The sequence below is a fragment of the Gopherus evgoodei genome, chromosome 6 (genome assembly GCF_007399415.2).
Source record: "Gopherus evgoodei ecotype Sinaloan lineage chromosome 6, rGopEvg1_v1.p, whole genome shotgun sequence".
NCBI lineage: Eukaryota > Metazoa > Chordata > Testudines > Testudinidae > Gopherus > Gopherus evgoodei.
This window is the reverse complement of record NC_044327.1, coordinates 78,277,004-78,295,152: the sequence shown is the minus strand read 5'-3', so window position 1 is coordinate 78,295,152 and position 18,149 is coordinate 78,277,004. Positions and strand designations below refer to the sequence as shown.

The 18,149-nt window shown below is 39.4% G+C and overlaps 1 protein-coding gene across 3 annotated transcripts; it reads right to left on the bottom strand.

Moving 5' to 3' along the window:
• Positions 1–778: 778 nt before the first annotated feature.
• On the bottom strand, positions 779–17,436 carry ARRDC3 (arrestin domain containing 3). Of its 3 annotated transcripts, XM_030566602.1 has the most exons (8): positions 16,904–17,431; positions 12,685–12,766; positions 10,180–10,327; positions 8,870–8,972; positions 8,273–8,529; positions 7,156–7,318; positions 6,180–6,334; positions 779–3,473 (listed from the first exon to the last, which is right to left on the bottom strand). In XM_030566602.1, the coding sequence occupies exons 1-8, from the start codon at positions 17,181–17,183 to the stop codon at positions 3,417–3,419; spliced, it is 1,245 nt and encodes a 414-aa protein (XP_030422462.1). In that variant the 5' UTR covers positions 17,184–17,431; the 3' UTR covers positions 779–3,416. The 3 variants fall into 3 exon arrangements, with proteins under 3 accessions (XP_030422462.1, XP_030422464.1, XP_030422463.1); XM_030566603.1 differs by lacking the exon at positions 779–3,473 and having other exon boundaries at positions 6,242–6,371; positions 16,904–17,436; XM_030566604.1 differs by lacking the exons at positions 10,180–10,327; positions 16,904–17,431 and having other exon boundaries at positions 12,685–12,768.
• Positions 17,437–18,149: the final 713 nt, after the last annotated feature.

Genomic DNA, 18,149 nt, shown 5'->3' with positions numbered 1-18,149 from the left:
TTATGTAACTGGTCTTTGGCTTCTAGCCCTTAAGCCAAATGATATTTTGATACAGGAGGTGGGTAATACATTTTGCCAGAGGTTCAGCTGTTTGTGGTATGCTGCAGGACTCCCTGGTGGTGTGTTCATTGTTGGAACACTGAGGGAATTTACTAGTCAGTATCTAGCAAGCTCTACTTAATAATTCCCCTTTCCCATCTGTGTTTTGCTAACAGCTTATAACTACCCAAATGAATGGGGGCAGCAAAAGGCACCTTCCTGATCCCAACATCATCATCATCTGCTGCTCTTCCACGTTTCAGATGCAAATCATGGAAGCACTAGTGCACGCCCCCCACAAACAAACAAAAAGCTACTATAAAATTTAGGTGCTGGGAAAAAATTAGGCAACCTGAATAGGCCGCTATGGCTTCTCCTATAACTATATATAAACTTAGTGTCTTTTACAGATGTCCTATAAATAATTAGTGCTTTCCTATGTTGGAAACTAGGGTATAATACCCACCCATCCTGATAGGTCACTGGGATAGCTGCATAGCAGCAGCTGGTGGGCCTGAAGCTTAGTGCCTGTGTTACTTAAATGGTTGATCTTACAAAACATTGGTTACAAGCAGTTCAGACTGAAGACAATCTCATGATTGAGCCCTATGACAAATTTCCAAACTTGTCATGTAAATAGTAAAGTGTTAAGTCACACTTTCTCACAAACAGTTTCATAGCAAAAGTTTTGTAGTTGTCTACATAAAGCACCTCAAGACAAAGACGGTTTTTTGTTAAAAAAAAAAAAGTTTATTTTTCACAAGGAAGAGCAATAGGAAATTGTTTTCCACTTTTTCTGAAATCAGTCTACAAGGACATATTCAGCACCAAACTGGGGGGAGGAGGAAAAAAAAATACAAACAGCCATAGAATATAAACCATAAAGCAAACATTTAATATTGCACTTAGTTTCTCTTAACATTTTGGATTTTACTCTTTTTTCCTAATTCAAAAAAAATCAGGAATCTAGCTTGAATACTGGGCTAACAACTGTGATGCTCATGTTTCATAACATCAGGAATTGACCAATATTTATATAACAAGAAAAATAATGCCTCTAAAGAATTGTGTAAAATACTTTAATGGAAATGACTATTTGACAACATTTTTAGAACTCTGAATCTGATCACACTTTGTGATACAGTGCCAATTATGATGATATTGGTCAATCCTGCTTCGTATGTCATTTTTCATTATATTGTGATAAGTATTTAATGCTATGCATATCCAACAATTGTTCCCTTGTCTGTTTCAAACAAACAAAAAAGGAAAAAAAAATAAAGAAAAGGAAAAAACCACCAAATGCCCTTTTATGCCAACAAACCCATCAGTTTTTTTTTCCTTTTTGTGGGGGAGGGACATTAAAAAAATGGTCTAGTAAAATTAAAAAAAAAAAAATTCACCCAGCTTCCTTATTATCCAGCATATTAGTTTGCTTGCTGAAGCCCAAACCCTTTAACTGAATCACTTAAAACGCGATTCGTATTTACACTGGGTTTTTTTTCACCCTGTCATTTTTAAACATGAAGTGTCTTCCATGTTTTCATAAAGGCCACTTATGGAAAAGCCTATTTTGTTTTTTATGAAGCCTTAAAAGCAAGACGGCATTCCACCATGCCAGAGACTTAACTTTTATTTTCAACCACTTTGTAACACAATGGCATTAAATGACAGAATAGACATGAATGTTAAATAGCCAACCCAAGAAACACTATTTTTGTTAAAAATCGTGCTTGAATTCTTTCTGAAAAAAAGTTTATACATGAACAGCTTTTGCAAATGAACCTATAAAATTCCCAATGCCTACATCCTGATACGTGTGCTAATGGATCCAATGGTTCCCTGCCCCCATGCACCTGTCCCAAACACTCTAACAGTTTATCCCTTCCACAATGTGCAGGGTGGAAGCCCCCAGTCTTCAAGTACTTGAAGTTTTCTACATATGTGGCAGTACAGTTACAATTTTTTTGCTTGGATACATGCTTTTAGTTCAAGGGCACGAAAGGGAATCAATCAAGACAAATCTCTGCTAGCTAATATTCTAATAGGGCTGGTAATTTTGCTATTCTGGCCCAATTTCATTTTTGTGAGAATCTTTTATTGTTTTACAATTTTGTAAATGCTGAAGATCAACAAAGTACACAAACAGCCATTTCACCAACCCTATACTCTTCTTGCACTTTAAAATATACTTTTAGACTAGAAACTCACTATGTATGTATAGATTTGGTGATTAAGTAACTATGTATAAAAATAAATTCAATTTCCCTTTCCACCTCACGATGAATCATGAACAGTATATTACTATTTCTTGTTTAAAACCCTTGGCTGGTGTCTGCTGGGGCTGCCTTCTTTTAAGCTTCAAAACTTGACCGATCTCTTCTGAAGTTGCAAAAAGATAAAAAGGGAAGGAGGGTGCATTTGTTACTTATGGGTATGTCCCTTTTCTAAATCCCCCTTTCAAATAAAAACCAAAAGGAAAAAAAAAACAGCGAAAAAGTAACAGTGCAACATAACAAAACACACATAGCTTTCCAACGGTTTGGCAAGTGATGAGTTCACCTGAGATTAAGTGATTTTAGGCAGTCTGTAACAAAATGCTTCTTTGCGGTAATAGTAGAAAGGCAACAAATTCTTAAAAGAAATCAAGAAGGTATACAATCTTGCAGAAGTCTATTATTCTCCTGTTAATTTTTTTCCATATAACTGTTGCGTATCTACTACAGTAGGCTGCAAAACATACAGCAAGAAGGATTGGCTTGAAGGCATTTGATGTTCGTAAATAAATCCACAGCTGAAGAGGTGATACATGATCAGTCTACTAGGACAATTCTGAGCATGTGCATACATAGGTAAAGTCCAGGCTACATTAAATTAAAAGAAAAAAAAGTCAGTGCATTTTTCATTTTAAAGTTACTGTTTTTTCAAAGCTTTCTTTTTGCTCCTTGTTGTGCGGACCACAAACAAGTTAGAAGGGGTAACAGTCCAGCATAAATGAGAAAAAGCTGTAGTGACACTGAACCGCACAACATAAGCAATGTGCATGTGCAAATTTTCAAATCAGAAGAGGATGTCCTCATCCCTCTTTTACAACATGGTGAGTGTTTTGACACATATTAACATAGGCTAATAAGGCTGCTCCTAGTATGTGCCAGTATTTAAGGGAAAAAAGTTCAGGTCTTCAAGCATGTGGAGCAGTCCTATGATGTTGTAGGCTTCAAAAGCATGATCACAGGTTGTTTTCACTTATTCACCGTTTTACAGGCAAGAGCAATACCACTTCCTTTGAAAGTATATCTCTGATATGACGCCTTGATCCTCAACACGGCAGAGATACGACTAAAAATCCAAATCAAGTCAGCTAGTGAATGATTCCTTCAACGAGAGGGACAAGATGGTCTGTCATCTGTGGGCTGATCTGGATTTGGATCAATCTGAATGGAAGGAAAAAAATAGTAATTTAGTTTACAACTTTTTTTAAAAAAGATTAAGAATAAAATTCACAAGTTACATATATTGTGATAAAACAAACAAACAAAACAAACAAACAAACAAACACTGTGTCCAATCCAAAGGTCACTAATGTCAATAGAAAGTGACTAGTTGACTATAATGGACTTTGGATCAGGTGACCAATTATCCATATTGGCTTGTATCCAATACATCCATGTTTAATTTTGTGTATTTTAAAACACAATGGAAGGCTATAGCTATGACCTGATAGTACCATGAGTTTAGGCATAAAGAGCTAATCATGTAAACAATGAAAATTAATGGATAAAAAACATTAAAAAGGTGACATTTCTAATTATTTGTAAGGCACAAACAATTTTCAGTTATTTGAAATGTGTTGAATAGTATGCTTAAGTGATATTTTATATGAAACATACTTTTTGCTAATGATATCACTGAATATTACTCATGAACTTATACTGATGTACTCCTAATTTATCAAATGCAGAAATTTTTCTTGAAAAAAAGTAGAGAAATCAGTAAAACAGTGATTTTCGTTTTGGTCAAGAACTATTTTAGAACAATTTGACAGTTAACCAGTTTCTGCTATTGAGGTGTTTCAAGGTCATGTAGCTTTACTCTCCCTGCTTCTCATTTGTTGCAACATACTATCTCGAAAAGAAAACTATATTAGCTATCTTACATATACATCTTAGGGGGAAATATTGTACACTGTCATTGTACTGTCTACAAAATCAATAGGAGTTAGAAATTTATGGCCTTTTGAAAATCTCACTAGGTGCCTTTCTGCATATACAGGCAATGTATATGAATACCTATGAAAGTCTGGCTTTGAGCTGTTTTTCATGAAAAACAGCAACAATACCCAAATCAATAGTGGATTGAATTCCTTGGTTTGGAGTCTTCAGCATTACAAATCAAAACACAGCTGGTTTGTTAGTGTTCCAGGTGTGGAGTATTACCATTCTACAATCTAAACTAATAATGTTACTTTCTTAACACGTAGAATTGACAGAAATACAGCTAAACAAAGGATAAAAAAAGTGTTGTTCTTTTATTCTACACAAATAGTTTTCCCTCTTGCAGTTACAAAGATATCACTCAACAGGCACTGATACTGCCTGCTCATCCGAAGATGTTTTATAAAAAGCTTAAAATCCATCCCAAGTGGCATTGAAGAATCTTATATTTAAGACAGATTTTAAATCAGCCTGATCCAAGCATGTCATTTCTCAGCTGGAAGCTTATTCTACACAAGTGGATTCCGATTACGAAAGCCCTGCCTCAGAAGGACGTCAGAGACTAGAAAGGTTTCAGAGTAGCAGCCGTGTTAGTCTGTATCCGCAAAAAGAACAGGAGTGCTCATACTAAGTCTCTAAGGTGCCACAAGTACGCCTGTTCTTTTTTTAGAGGATAGAAAGAGACAAGCCAAATAGCCATCACTGACTGACCTGAAAGGGCAGGCAGAAAAACTAATTTGATGGAGGTATGAGATACTCTGGACCTAAACAATGTTAAATGCTCTCTAGATCAACAAGAAACCAAAAAAGTCAACTCAGTACTTGAATATTAACCAAAAGAATTAAAACTGGAATCACAGCCCTAGTGATGTAGCTACATTTACCAAGTGCTATGTCTGATCAGGCCTAGATGGCCAAACTGGAATCACACTTTAGTAATCCAATAAATGAAAAAAATATATAAAGATATTGACTAATATAGTGCCCCCTATTCCTATCAAACTATAGCTTTATACGTACTATTGAAGTACCTACTGATAGTCAAAGGACATATTGCAAATGTAATTGTACTGTAAAAGGTAATTACGAGAGAGAGAAAAAACTTGATTCCACTATAAAAATCAATATTCTGGATAATTTGCAAAAAATTGATGGAATTAGCACAAGGGTCCGCCAACGGGCTTCTAGTCTCTTAGGAGCTAACACTCAAGAGATCTGAAGCACACAACTATCAACCCTGAATATATCACCTTTTAAACATGGTGAAAACTGAGGGTAGCATACATCAAGGGATATAAGATGAAGATGGATGATATAAAATATTATTTTTGTCCTTGTTTACTATTAATAGACTTAAGGTTAGTGGCCCAATAGAAAGAGAGTAATAAAGAAATAAGAAAGTGATCAAAGAATTATCAGCTCACTCCAGTGAGAAATTTGAGACTATAAGAAATACCTCTTACTCCTACTTATATTAGAGTAAGATGTGGGTGGCTTGAGAGCTCTGAAAAATCAGGCTCCACAACAGAAATCACCTATCTATAAGACTAGAGCCAAAACTTTCATAGACAGGGGTCTTAAATTAACCTCTAAATCCAAATGTAGGCACCTTGAAATAAAAGTGGCCTGATTTAATTTTATTAGAGATAATGAGCACTTGCAGCTGCCATTTATAGGCCCGGTTATGCTGTCAGGTACACTGGTGTATATCTTCACTAGTCAATGAAGTAAATGAAATACTTCAGAATTATACTGGTGTAAGTGAAAGAAAATCTTGCTCCATGTTTTGCTTTAGTGATTTATATAAATGTTAGGGGGTGGAACACAAGTTTTCATTTTCTGCTTATTGAACTTTTGCTACTAGAATGGAGAACACAAAAAATGCAAAATAGACCGTTATGGCTAACTGCATTTTTGTTTGCTTACCTCTGAATAGAGAGGTGGAGGCAGAAAACGAAACTCCTGGATATATGCAAATAATGGTCCTTGAAGTGCCCTCTCAAAATCATCACAAGCAGCTATGGGTACAAGGCTGGACTGCCTTTGCTCCTCTGTGACCACTTCTGCATAGCTAGGAGGTGCTGTAGGGAAAAGGTACACGCAGTTCGAACAACAGTTCTTATGCATGTCAAAATACATAACATGACAAATATTAAACTTTATTATTTGCACTAGGTAGGTAAAAGTGCTCAGTGACAAGTGTTATAGATTGTCTTGTGTGTAATACCAGTCCATGCTATTTAACATAAATCTAAGAAAATAAGTTTACACTAAGACACCTTGAGAATTTTCATCTACTTTGGTTTGACTGTCCCCCTGAAATCCCCACATTTTTTGTAGGGGGAGCAGGGCAACCTCACATTCCTCTGGATCCCATACAGGATCTCTCCCTGAGCTGGGCTGAAGACTAGGTATCCCAAAAAGAGGGAATGGGAATGCACATCATTTCCCCCCTTCCAGTCATGTGGAGAATTCCCATAAAAAGGTAATATAGACTATTACCTTTCCACAAAGCATCTGCTACCAGGGATCCTGGGGTCGCAGTGAGACCTTCGTAGCATAGCTGCAGTGGGCTACACTGCCTGAGACAGAGCTGGTGTGGAGGTACTCAAATTCCACAGATGGCCCTGTCCTTCTGTGCACTGATTCCACTGAACCTGCCAGTTGTTGTGGCAGATTACCTTTCTGGGGTTAGGGGAGGCAAAAAGGAACTCTAACCTCATAGTGGAATGATGTGGAGGAGATCTCAACAAGGTAGCAACCCTGAGGAGATTTCCTCCTGCTCTGTGTCTTTTATTGCAGGAGGGGATAATCTAGGTCTTAAAGTATCAGTGAAGTGTTAGGGGGGAAAAAAAAATCAAGAAAAATAGTGAATTGTTTGGGAGTTGTATTGTCAAATTACCTTCAGGTCTTTCAGGCAGTGGCAGACCAAGCCAGTTCATATTCATGCTACACTGACTGCTTACACTTGACGTTCTGCTGCCAAATGGATGTAGAGGAATAGTACCAATGACAAGTGGTAAATTAAGGAATAAATCCATTGCTCCAGGAATATCAACATACACCTAAAAAGTAAGTGACAAAAAGGCCATGATTAAATGTTGAAACAGATGGTCTTTGTGGTTTTCCATGAGCCCTTTGTCTGATTTAGTGAGCTAAATTCTGCTCTAATATCCACATGAGTCTTGCTTCTCTTCCTCCTTTAGGCTCAATCCTGAAAAGTGCTGAGCTCCCTGAAGTCCAACCAAAATAAATGGAAGCTGAGGATTCTCATCATCTCTCAGCATCAAAGCCCAGCTGCACAAGTTTTCCGCTTACATTATATATCTGCTTAGCTGACAGGCAAATATTTTAAGATCTGCCATGGTTTTAACCAATCACCCTTAGTAAATTTCCTGTTGAATAGTTTAAGTTCCAAATGCACATCACATTATAATGCAGCAAGGATTACTGCTGAAGATATGTAGGTTTCACAGCCAACTAGCCAAAAATATCTAAGTTTGTTTCAAACTTGTGTGGATGTCTCCATGAAAATTATTCATATCATATACACCAGGGGTCTCAAACTCAAATGACCATGAGGGCCACAAGGACTAGTATATTGACCCAAGGGCCACATCACTGACACCTCCCCCACCCCCTCAACACACTGCCCCAGCCCTGCCCCCACTCCACCTCTTCCATGAGGCCCTGCCTCTACCCCGCTTCTTTCCACCCCTTCTCCACCCCCATTCCAACTCCTTCCCCAAATCTCTGCCCCTACCCCGCTTACTTCCCTGAGCATGCAGCTCCCTGCTTCTCCCCCTTCCCTCCTGGAAAGCGTTAAGTGCTGCCAAAGAGTGTTTGGTAGTGGGAAGCGCCTGGCGGTAGGCAGAAGAGAGGGGATGTGGCACATGGGGGGAGGGGGAGAGCTTGGTGGCGACAGGAAATACTTGGGGGGGGGCGGCGAGGGGAACACCATGGGCCACGTGTTTGAGACCCTAATACATGCTTTGAGAAAATCCGAGCATTTTACTTACCATCAGTGAGTATTCTACACGGATTATACTACAGTCAAGGATAGAGGGGGAAACAGGTGGAATTTTCAACTGTTTCCCATTCCAGGTTTCTGTTTTCCCAGATGACAGGGATTCCCCACGCAAGTTGGCAACAAGCTGTTTTACTTCCTTCATTTTTCCTTTGGCATAGAATGCCTGGGTTTGATAAATGGCTGCCTTTGGCACCACCATACGGGAAGAGCAGTTTTCAATCTCAGCAAAGATCTGAATTGATTCACCTGGAACAAAACAGAATTTCATATTGTTCTTGCGTTGCTATGTAATATAACAAGAACATTTTCAGCAATCTAAACGTGGTTACAATGGGCCAGATGCTGCTCTTACTGAACTTACTGCCAAAACACCCATTGATTTCAACAGAAACAGAATCATGCACAACATAAGCAAATATAACAAAATGTGCAGTTTATGTACTATAACAACTTGAAGACAGTTACCACTTGGTCTGTTTTGACTAACAGCATACGCACAAGTACTTATTATTTACATATGGCTATACATGTAAAAAGGTACTTAAAAAAAAAAAGTCTTTTTTTCTGTAATTACTCTGCTACATACCTGGGGTGAAGCCCTTCCTTTCAATTTTGGCACTTAAGGATATTGGGCCTGAGGTACAAAACCAACAACAGAGAGTCTTTTCTTTTGTGCCTGCTTGGGGAGACTGCAAAAGAACAATAGATACCCGTGATTAAATTTGGGTTCAGTGCAGAACAGAAGTACCTCTACATATCTTTTAATCAACACAGAGGATTAACCATTAGAGTTTAAAGGCCAACTCCTGCTGCTTGTTTTACTCATGAGAATAGTCCTGTTCACTTCAACAGCATTATGTAAGTAAAGCAAGCAAGTTTTGTCCTAAAAAGTCATCCCAGCACTAGCGGTGGTAATTAACCAAAGAGCTACCCATGTCATGCTCATCCTCAACTCTGACTTAATTTAAATTAGAAAATACTGTATATGTGACAGTTAGTGGCTTTTTAGCCCATATTTCTGCAACATACTGTCAGTATAACTTTCCATATAATAATCTGTAATTAAAACATCTTTCCATATTCCATTTTACTTTTGAAAAATAAAAATAAATTAAAAAATCCCAATCCCTGGCTACCTGAATATTGATCCTGCTGCCATTCCCATCTAAATCAATGTATTTCTCTTGTTGCCTTACATGAGATCAGGGTTAAGGCCCTGATCCAAAGCCCACTGAATTGTCTAGGAAAATCCAACTTTTTTCATCCATACACAAAAGAAACCTATTTCAATGGACTGTATTTTATTTATTTTTTTTGCCTATGTTACCATTTGAGCAAAAAAGAAAAGGGATTTCAGGCCAGATTGAAATGAGTGTGCCTCATGGAAAACATCTTAATGCAATATCCAAATAGTTTAGTAAAATAAAATTTGAGAAAATTATTCTACAGAATTGTGATAATTTCTCCCCATTGGCAGACAATATCCATATTGAAGTTATGAATAATGCACTGTAGTACAATTTTACTTTGCATTTTTAAGTTAGCAGTCTATTGTTGAAAGATTAATAGGAGTAACACTGCTTCTCAAAAAACTAAATTATTCTTTATTAAAATCAAAGAACAGTTAATACAATTTTCTCTTGAAAGAGAGATTTCATAGTTTATCATATGCAGTTCACAGCTGAAGTTAAATGTATATTTAAAAATAAGCAACTCCAAGTACTTGAAGTTTGTTTTCAAATTGTCAGCTATCAGGAGTTGCTCAAATGCAATATTTAAAGCATAGTTGCAGTTTAACGAGCATATTAGTAAAAATTGAAGATTTTGATGTTGTTTAAGTTATACTTTTTTTGTATGCCAAAACCCAAAACAATTAGTAATTCTGTCAAGTCTTACCAGTAATGAAGGAGTGTTGATATCTATATGTTCAAAGACTGTAAATTCCTTCTTTAATTTTACTGGTAAAAGCCAAGGCCTGTGCAATTCGGCTTTCACCCAATAGCGCACACTGCCATGTCTGCCTTCGAATGAGGTAGCAAGTGGTCTGTGCAGGACACAAAGGTCAAAATTGAGTAAGTCTTTATCCTCTCTTTCTAATAGTGATACAACTGATCAGAATAAGAATCAATAAGTTGTACAGTATTGTTTATGCTGCATAATATTTAAGCATAACTTATTTGCAAAGTTTCCATATTTCAAAAGGGATTAAGTTTGGGAGAAAAAATCTCTGTAGTTGAATTTTAATTCATTTTACAGTAGGTTTGTCAAAATGTTCACTATCATAGGAATTCTGCTAGAACATGCCACAAGGATACACATTTCCTTTAAACTTACAAGAAGCTACTTTTAAATCTGGAATATACAAAGTTCTAGGACAAAGTAATGCTAACAACAGTTTTAAAATTAGTATGAATTGCTCCAACTGCTATCTGTGGTAGTCTATTTTATAGATTAACTATTCTGAGTACAGTTTAATTGTGCCTACATTCCTATTGTATCTGATTCTCCTTTAGCTAGTTTAACCTCTTGCTCTTGTAGTTGACTTTAGACAACCTAGTTCAGACATTACAAAGAGCTGCCTGACCAACCCCTATGTTTCTCTAACATTGTAAAATAACTAAGAGCCTCAATCTGCAGTATTCTGATTTCCTGAATTGTACTTCTGTATTTCTATATCCTAGAATTTTACACAGAAAACAGGAATTAAACCCAGCTTCACTGTCTTTATGCAGTGCTAGAGTAATTTCTTTCAACCTATAGTTTGACACCTCTATCTGTACATCAGAGAAATGTGCTTACTTTTTCTCAGTGCTATTAAAATCCAAGTTGAAGGCTTTTATCATCACCCTATTTTTCAGCACTTAACCAGTGAGTTTATACCATCTTTATACTTTAAGCCATTTTCTAAGAGGGACATCCCATTTCTTTATACCCTCCACTTCGCTATACTAAATTACTCTTCAGGCTTTTATCATCAGTTCTCTCTTTCTAAAGTTCTTCATCATGAGCTAATTTCATGGTTGCTTTTAAGTCATTAACACTAAAAAAAAAAAGACTGTTTTGACCAGTCCTTTTAATAATTAACTTGTCTTCTTCCATCTCCAACTTCTACATCTCCTAAGTCCAGACCACTGGTTTTGAAGTCCAAACCTACCACTCAGGTTGTTCACCCACATGTTTACTTCCTGATTACTTCCCTAAAGTCTAGTCCCAATTACAGAATGGAAAACCATTTTTTTTCCAAAATGAGAACAGAATTTTGTGAACACACAAGCAGAGTCTGTATAACAGAGTTTGAGTCAAAAGAGCATTCTGAATACTGGTAAATGATGTTCTCACCTGAGTGCCCAGCTGGCTTTTAGAATTCCATAGAGGAGTCTTTTTTAATGTGTTTCTAGTCATATTATAGCATTTCCAGCAGTATCACATTAGTCCGAGCCTGAGAAGTACTGAGCATCTGCAAGTTCCATCGAAGCCATGGGAAATGCAGGTGCTCAGCATCTCTAATAATCAGGCACTTTATTGGTTTTAATGTGGAAGTTAGGATATCCCAACTTGCATGGTATTTATCCAAGGTTTTCTATCTCAATTACTTCTGTTTTATATTGAAAGTCTTCTCTCTGCTTCTGTTCTTCCTGATCCTCTCTCTCATTACTTAGTATTCACTGATATTTGAGTTAAGCCCATGAAGTTGATATCTCCTGTGTATAAATAATTTCAGATCTCTCATTTTTGCATTTATGTACATTTTAGCCATTTTCTCAGAGGGACATCCCATTTCTTTATGTCCAGATTACATTTTATTAAAGTATTAACATTGCCTGACCTAATATTGTTCCTTGCTATCTAAATATATGTCCCTTTTCCCCCCATTTACTAGTCTAAACTCTCAAAGTTACCCCTCTGTTCAGATGTAGTTTATTCTATCACATTTGGTCCAGATAAATCCAAATGGATTAGTATTAAATTATCTTCTTATTACTAACTCTGCTTATCTACAGGGCTGCAGTAGAATCTTGATTCATCAGGAAGTGATCTCAGCAACTTTGCAGGGTCCAGTGGTCAACTGGTTCCTTTATCCTCTGTATAGTGAGTAAAACACTGCACAGTATGACCAAGTGGCACACATTATACTCGCAACAGGTCACAAAAGGAAATGATTGCTGCCCTTCAATCAATAGCCCTAATTTTCAAAATGTTTCCACTTAGAATAAAAGTAACCTCTTTAATAGTTTAATAGGACTATGTCCTTGTAGCATGTTTTAGTGGAATCCCTACCACCATTGAAAAGGGTTTTATTCCCCCCCCCCCACAACTAGAATTTTCCGTACAGTGCTTGCTTTCATAAGTATGTAGTTCAACATTATTTCATACAGCATTGGTATTATATGTAGTACTTACGTCTGTGGAAGCTCAAAGCTGAATGCATATTCATGCCTTCCTGAATGAATAGTGTTGAGGCCTTCTTCAGAATTGTCATCATCTAGGAGGAAAAAACCCAAAAAGCTATTTAACCTTGAACATTTTACATATCACAATATATTACATAGGTTTCTTGTTTGTATTGCAAGGGATTAACATCTGAACTCTTAAAAATAGTGATATTTCTTACTAAGATACAATCTATTTGGATTCAATAAAACAAAAAATTGTTAAATATAGGCAACATGTTTAACATGCTTTTATGTAAAAAGATTCTAGCCGCAATTTTAACAGAATATTCTTGATTTGAACATAGGCTTGGATGTGATTATTACAATTCCAGTGTTTACTTAAACATATTACAAAATTATAATGGGAATAACTTTCCAATACAATTTCTAGGTATCTTAAATGAAACAGCTTAATAATATTCAAAAAGCAATCCCATGTTATACTTACTACGGAGTCTGCACCAGAAGATTGAATTTAGCAATTCATCTTCCTTTTATTTCCTACCTAGCAACAGACGTCAGAAACTAGATAAAATCCTGTTCTGTAAAAAGATGTGGGAAGTACTTGCAAAATCAAAGGGTGTGGAAGGGTGGCTAGCTACTACAAAAAAATCAGCCTTGTTTAAAGCTAATCCATCTCAAGTGTTTTACACTTTAGATACGTATTCAGGAAGGATCAGAGTTTTTCAAGGTCCAGAAAAGTTGACCTTCCTTGTTCTTATCTGTGATTTTTTGATGTTACACTGGAATCCTAGCAAACTGTATTTTACCGTGAACTATAAAACTTGAGAAACAGTCAAAATTTCCATTTTGAGGGAAGTCTATGTTAAATAATAAATACTTGAACGCAAATTAAGTGGGTTGATGGGTATATCTGTATTCACCACAGCCTGATTGAGAGCCCCCCCCCCAAAAAAAGGGGCAGAAAAAGGGAGTTTTGTTCTCGTCCTTCACACCCCTGCTCCCCAGAAGTGTGCTGCACTTGACTTCCTTACCACAACTTATACGAAAGAGGCATAATATCTACAGAAGGACAGTCCTGTAGCACCTTACAGACTAATGTAAGTATTGGAGCATGAGCTTTTGTGGGTGAATACCTGCCTGGTCTGATGAAGGACTCTGTTGCTTTTTAGATCCAGACTAACAGGGCTACCCCTCTGATACATAATATCCACAGGATCAGATAATTTACACCTCCTAAGGGAGATTTATGCACATCTCCAGCATGCAATGTCACGGAAACTGCATCCTAGGTTTTCACAAGGGCATTTTAGTCTTTAGCCTTTTCTACTTTTTAATCATTTCCTGGCACTGAAGTTTCTCTCCTTCTCTTCCTTTCTGCCAGCTCAGCACTCCCATTGAGTCTCAGCAGCAGCAAAGCTGTGGTAAACAAGTGCTGAGCTGTCAATCACAGACCAGACTAGAGCAGGAGAGGACCGGCCTAAACCGGCGCGAGCAGCTCCCCAACCAGCCAGCCGCTCATATACATACCGTATACATTACACTAGCGCGTTTGCTCAGCGCCTCCCCCAAGCGCAACCCAGCTTGGCAGGTCAGGGGGAGCCGCCCCTTGCCTGCGGGGCGTCCAGTGCCGCCTCCCACCACGCGCCAGGAGGGGCTCAAATCCCAGCCCGAGCCACAGGGGCCGGTTGCTAAGGGGCAGCCTGACTAGGCCCAGGCGCTGCACTAACGCCACCCTACGGGCCGGGCTCCCGGGGCTCTCAGAGCCGGGCGCCGGCTCGCCACGGCAAAGCGTGGGCAGGGGGCGCAGGGGAGGATTTGCTTCTCCTCGCTACCCCCCCCCCCGCCCCGGTGTGGTCTGGAACACTGGGCGCCCCCTACTCCGGACCCGCCAGCCCAGTGCTAAGCCACGCGGGTCACTGGTCAGGGCAGAGCCGCTCCAGCCTCACGACTCCCCGCGGCCGAAGCCGGCAAGGCCCGGCGCTGTTAGCAGCGCGGAGCGGGTCCAGCCCGAGGGGCCGCGGCCAGAGCCGTTGGACGGAGACCGGTTATGTGAACAGTGAGACTGCGGGGGGAGGGCCCGATTCTGCTCCCACCGTGGAGCGGCTCAGTTCACCGGGGGCAGGATCAGGCCCTAACCGCTCACAGCTCAGCGCTGGACGAGGGGGCTGGGCCCAGAGAGGATGCCGGGCCCAGGCAGCAGCAGCGGCAGCTAGCGGTCACCGCCGCCGCCAGCGCCCCCTTCGCCCCGCAAGCTACGACCCCGGGAGCCTTCGAGCCACCTCCCCCATCCGCCTTCCCCTCCTCCAATTAGCGGCTGGCATCGCCTTAGCAACAGGCTAACAAACCCCATTGGGCCAATGACTGAGTGAGCACTGGGCGTGGTCTCTGTAAGCAGGCTAGGCAGAGCGGTGCTGCCCGAGCTCAGTCATTGAAACTCCCTTTCCGTGCCGCGCAGAGTGCACTGAAGCAGCAGTCGCTGGCTGTACTGCACAGCGAGGGGAGGCCTGAGCTGCTCCAAGCTCACAGTTTAAGTGAATGCACAAATCACCGGCGTTTACGCACCACACACTGCGCTTATCTACAAGTGCTTCTCATTTGCAAGCTTCAGACCTACTCCATCTTCCGTCTCCTTCCCATCCAAATAGAGGTACGTGAATGGGACTCGTGGAGAGACACCTGAGATATATACTCACACATGCAAAGTCGTTCTTGCTTTTAAAACAGCAATTGGGAACCTCTGTGGACATATTTGTGATCCTACACCCTGCTCTGAAGCATGCATACATTTTTGCACCTCTGTGATGGGGGTAGGGAATTCAGGGATTGCAAATAGGGGAGAAGGCAAATGCACTTTGCACGGATGAAATGTTTGCACGATAGGAAAATAAAGAGCCTTTTAGCTCTATGCCGCTACCAATTATATTTACCTGCTTCCACCCTGGTAACTGAAATCCTTTCCCTGACTGTGTAACATACACTATGTAACTTCTTTACAGATATTCATTTCTTAGGGAGGGAAGGGGGAAAATACCCTACTCATAAACCCATCTCTGCAGCAAATATACTGCATATAGATGTAAAAAGAGAGAACAGCCGAAAATTACATAAACACTTTTAACATCATTTTCTTGTGCTAGGAATTAAGTCATCGCCATCACCTGACGCGTGTAAACCAATCTGCTAAGAGGAGAATAAGCACCCCCTCCCACTCCCCAGTACTGGTCCCAAACAGGATTGAACCGCTTCTAACAAAGGGTGGAAACTTCAGAAAAACAAGCTTAGTCTCCTATATACTTCCACAATGTAACCATTCAAACAATAGATGAACAGTCCGAAGACCCACTCCTTTCTTGAAAATGCTTTATTCCCTTTTCCTAGCCTAAATTAGATCATTTTCCACAGTACTTTTCATTTCCATTGGGACTGGCACAGTAGGTTTCATTGAATGCAGGTTCGAGAACACCCTAACTTAGAAATGATGGTCTAATTACACAGTAATGGACTCTAAATGGCCTTTCAGATGGACTTCTTTACAGCGGTCTCACTGACATATAGCGTATTAAAAAATTCAGATATTTTACTAACTTATTTAAAGCAAAGGAAAAAACCACACGTGGGGAGCTGACTGCATATGTCAAAATAAACCGCATGGAATCCTTTCTCTGCCAACAATTATCCATCCTTGAAGGATTATCGCATACATAATCTGAAAATTGGAATTGTTTCCATAAATGTCAAAAGCAGAATTCTATGTATTAATTATATCTCAGTATGTATGACGAGATTACCAAAAAAAAAAATTAACTAAACCATTTACATCTGATTTCTGCTCCAGTTTTTCTTAATCCCGTAGGGAGGCAAAAGCCTACTAATGTCTATGAGATCCATAGGGCAAAAGTGTTTTTACATTAAACAAATGGAATCCCCATGCATTGGAAGTGCGTATGAAAGGCTCTGTTTAAGGGCAGGTAGTTGGGAAAAGTCTTGCTTGTAGGCACTTTGCAGATGCACCTCAATGCAGTTTTAACAGTAAATTCCATATCATCAAAATCTAAATCCCACAAAGAGGCATTGCACTTTTACTTTCGTATTTGTTCTGGCTTTTTATACCTGTACATTAAAAACAGGTTGTAATAACTAACAAGATGCACGATACAATGCCGTACCCTCTTGCATCCAAAGCGATTGTATATAATTTTAACTAGTGTAATACAATGACTTACCTCTTTCGTGCCCAATTAAGATGTCTTTATGGTTGAAATATTCTACTTCTTCAGTGTAATTCTGTGTATAGGCAGTGTTGGATCCAGCATTTCTAGATTCTGTCCAGCGTACTTTTGCATGTCCTCTTGCATGAATTTTAAGAGATTTCACTCTAATTTCCCCAGTAACTTCTAAATTGACCCTTCCTGAGACTGTGTCCCCACTAGAATAAACGGGGACATTGCTGTCATTGAGACAGTCAAAGCTTATTGTCAAACTCTTCACCTTCCCCAGCACCATGTTTTATAACAAAGTCTATAAAAATATATTGTAAGAAAAAAACAACAAAAGTCAGGATCTCATATGAAATGTGATCTTCACTTTACACTGATCAATATCTCTGCCGTGCAAAAAGTTTGCAGGCAGGATCAGTGTATTCTCTACAAACACTTCATTGGGATTGCTAAAAAGTAACAGCACTAGATGCTGTTCACAGCTACTACCCAGCTCTGTGGTCTCTGTACAAAGACGGGCTGGCTGCAGTCTGCCAGCTCACTTAAGACTAGCTTTGTGAAAAACAACCGGAGTGCGCATGAGCGGGCCGCTGCTGCTTCCCTTATAGGTGTAGCAGAGAAGACGAGTCTGCTGTGGAACAGAAGCTAGTGTCCTCTCCATTGTGTCTCCCCTGATGTTTGCTCGCTACCCTAAACTCTTTAAACAAGCCGTGCAGATTAGTACCAAATAACCTCTAATAGCAGGCGTTCAGCATTATATTATAGCAGTAAGGATAGGGGGAAGAGTGGGCTGAGAGCCAGAGCTTCAGACAGCTGATTAAGGACACAGCCACAAGCCCAAACCTCCAACATCATTTTCTTCTGGGTAATGCTGTGCTGAAATGGGGGTGAGGGAGTTTTGAGGAAAATAAAACACATATTGGGGGTCTGGGACATTCTTCATCCCAAAGAAGAGTTTTTGGCTAGTTCATTTCATTCACTGCATCTGGTTCATTTGCTCTCCAGTTCAGAGTATTTCAATGAGCCAGGAATAAAAGTCAATCTTGGCAGTAATGGTTTAGCACCAGCCAGAGAGTAGGATGAACTCCACCAGCATCAGCAAAATCCCTTTTCCATCCCTCCCATTCAGTTCAATCTGGTGCTGGAGACAAAGAGAAGAATCCCACAAAATTTCAACCTATTCCACTGGCGATTTCTCCGACCTCCTGCAATTTTTTTTAAAAAGTTGATTTTTAACAGGAAAAGGGAAAAA

Coding starts and splice junctions, on each gene's coding strand:
- ARRDC3 (XM_030566602.1), bottom strand. CDS start 17,183: ATGGTGCTGGGGAAGGTGAAGAGTTTGACAATAAGCTTTGACTGTCTC. Junction 8,973..10,179: donor TCAACACTCCTTCATTACTG/GTAAGACTTGAC, acceptor GTTCTTTTGCAG/TCTCCCCAAGCAGGCACAAA. Junction 6,335..7,155: donor ACTGCCTGAAAGACCTGAAG/GTAATTTGACAA, acceptor TTTTCCCTACAG/CACCTCCTAGCTATGCAGAA.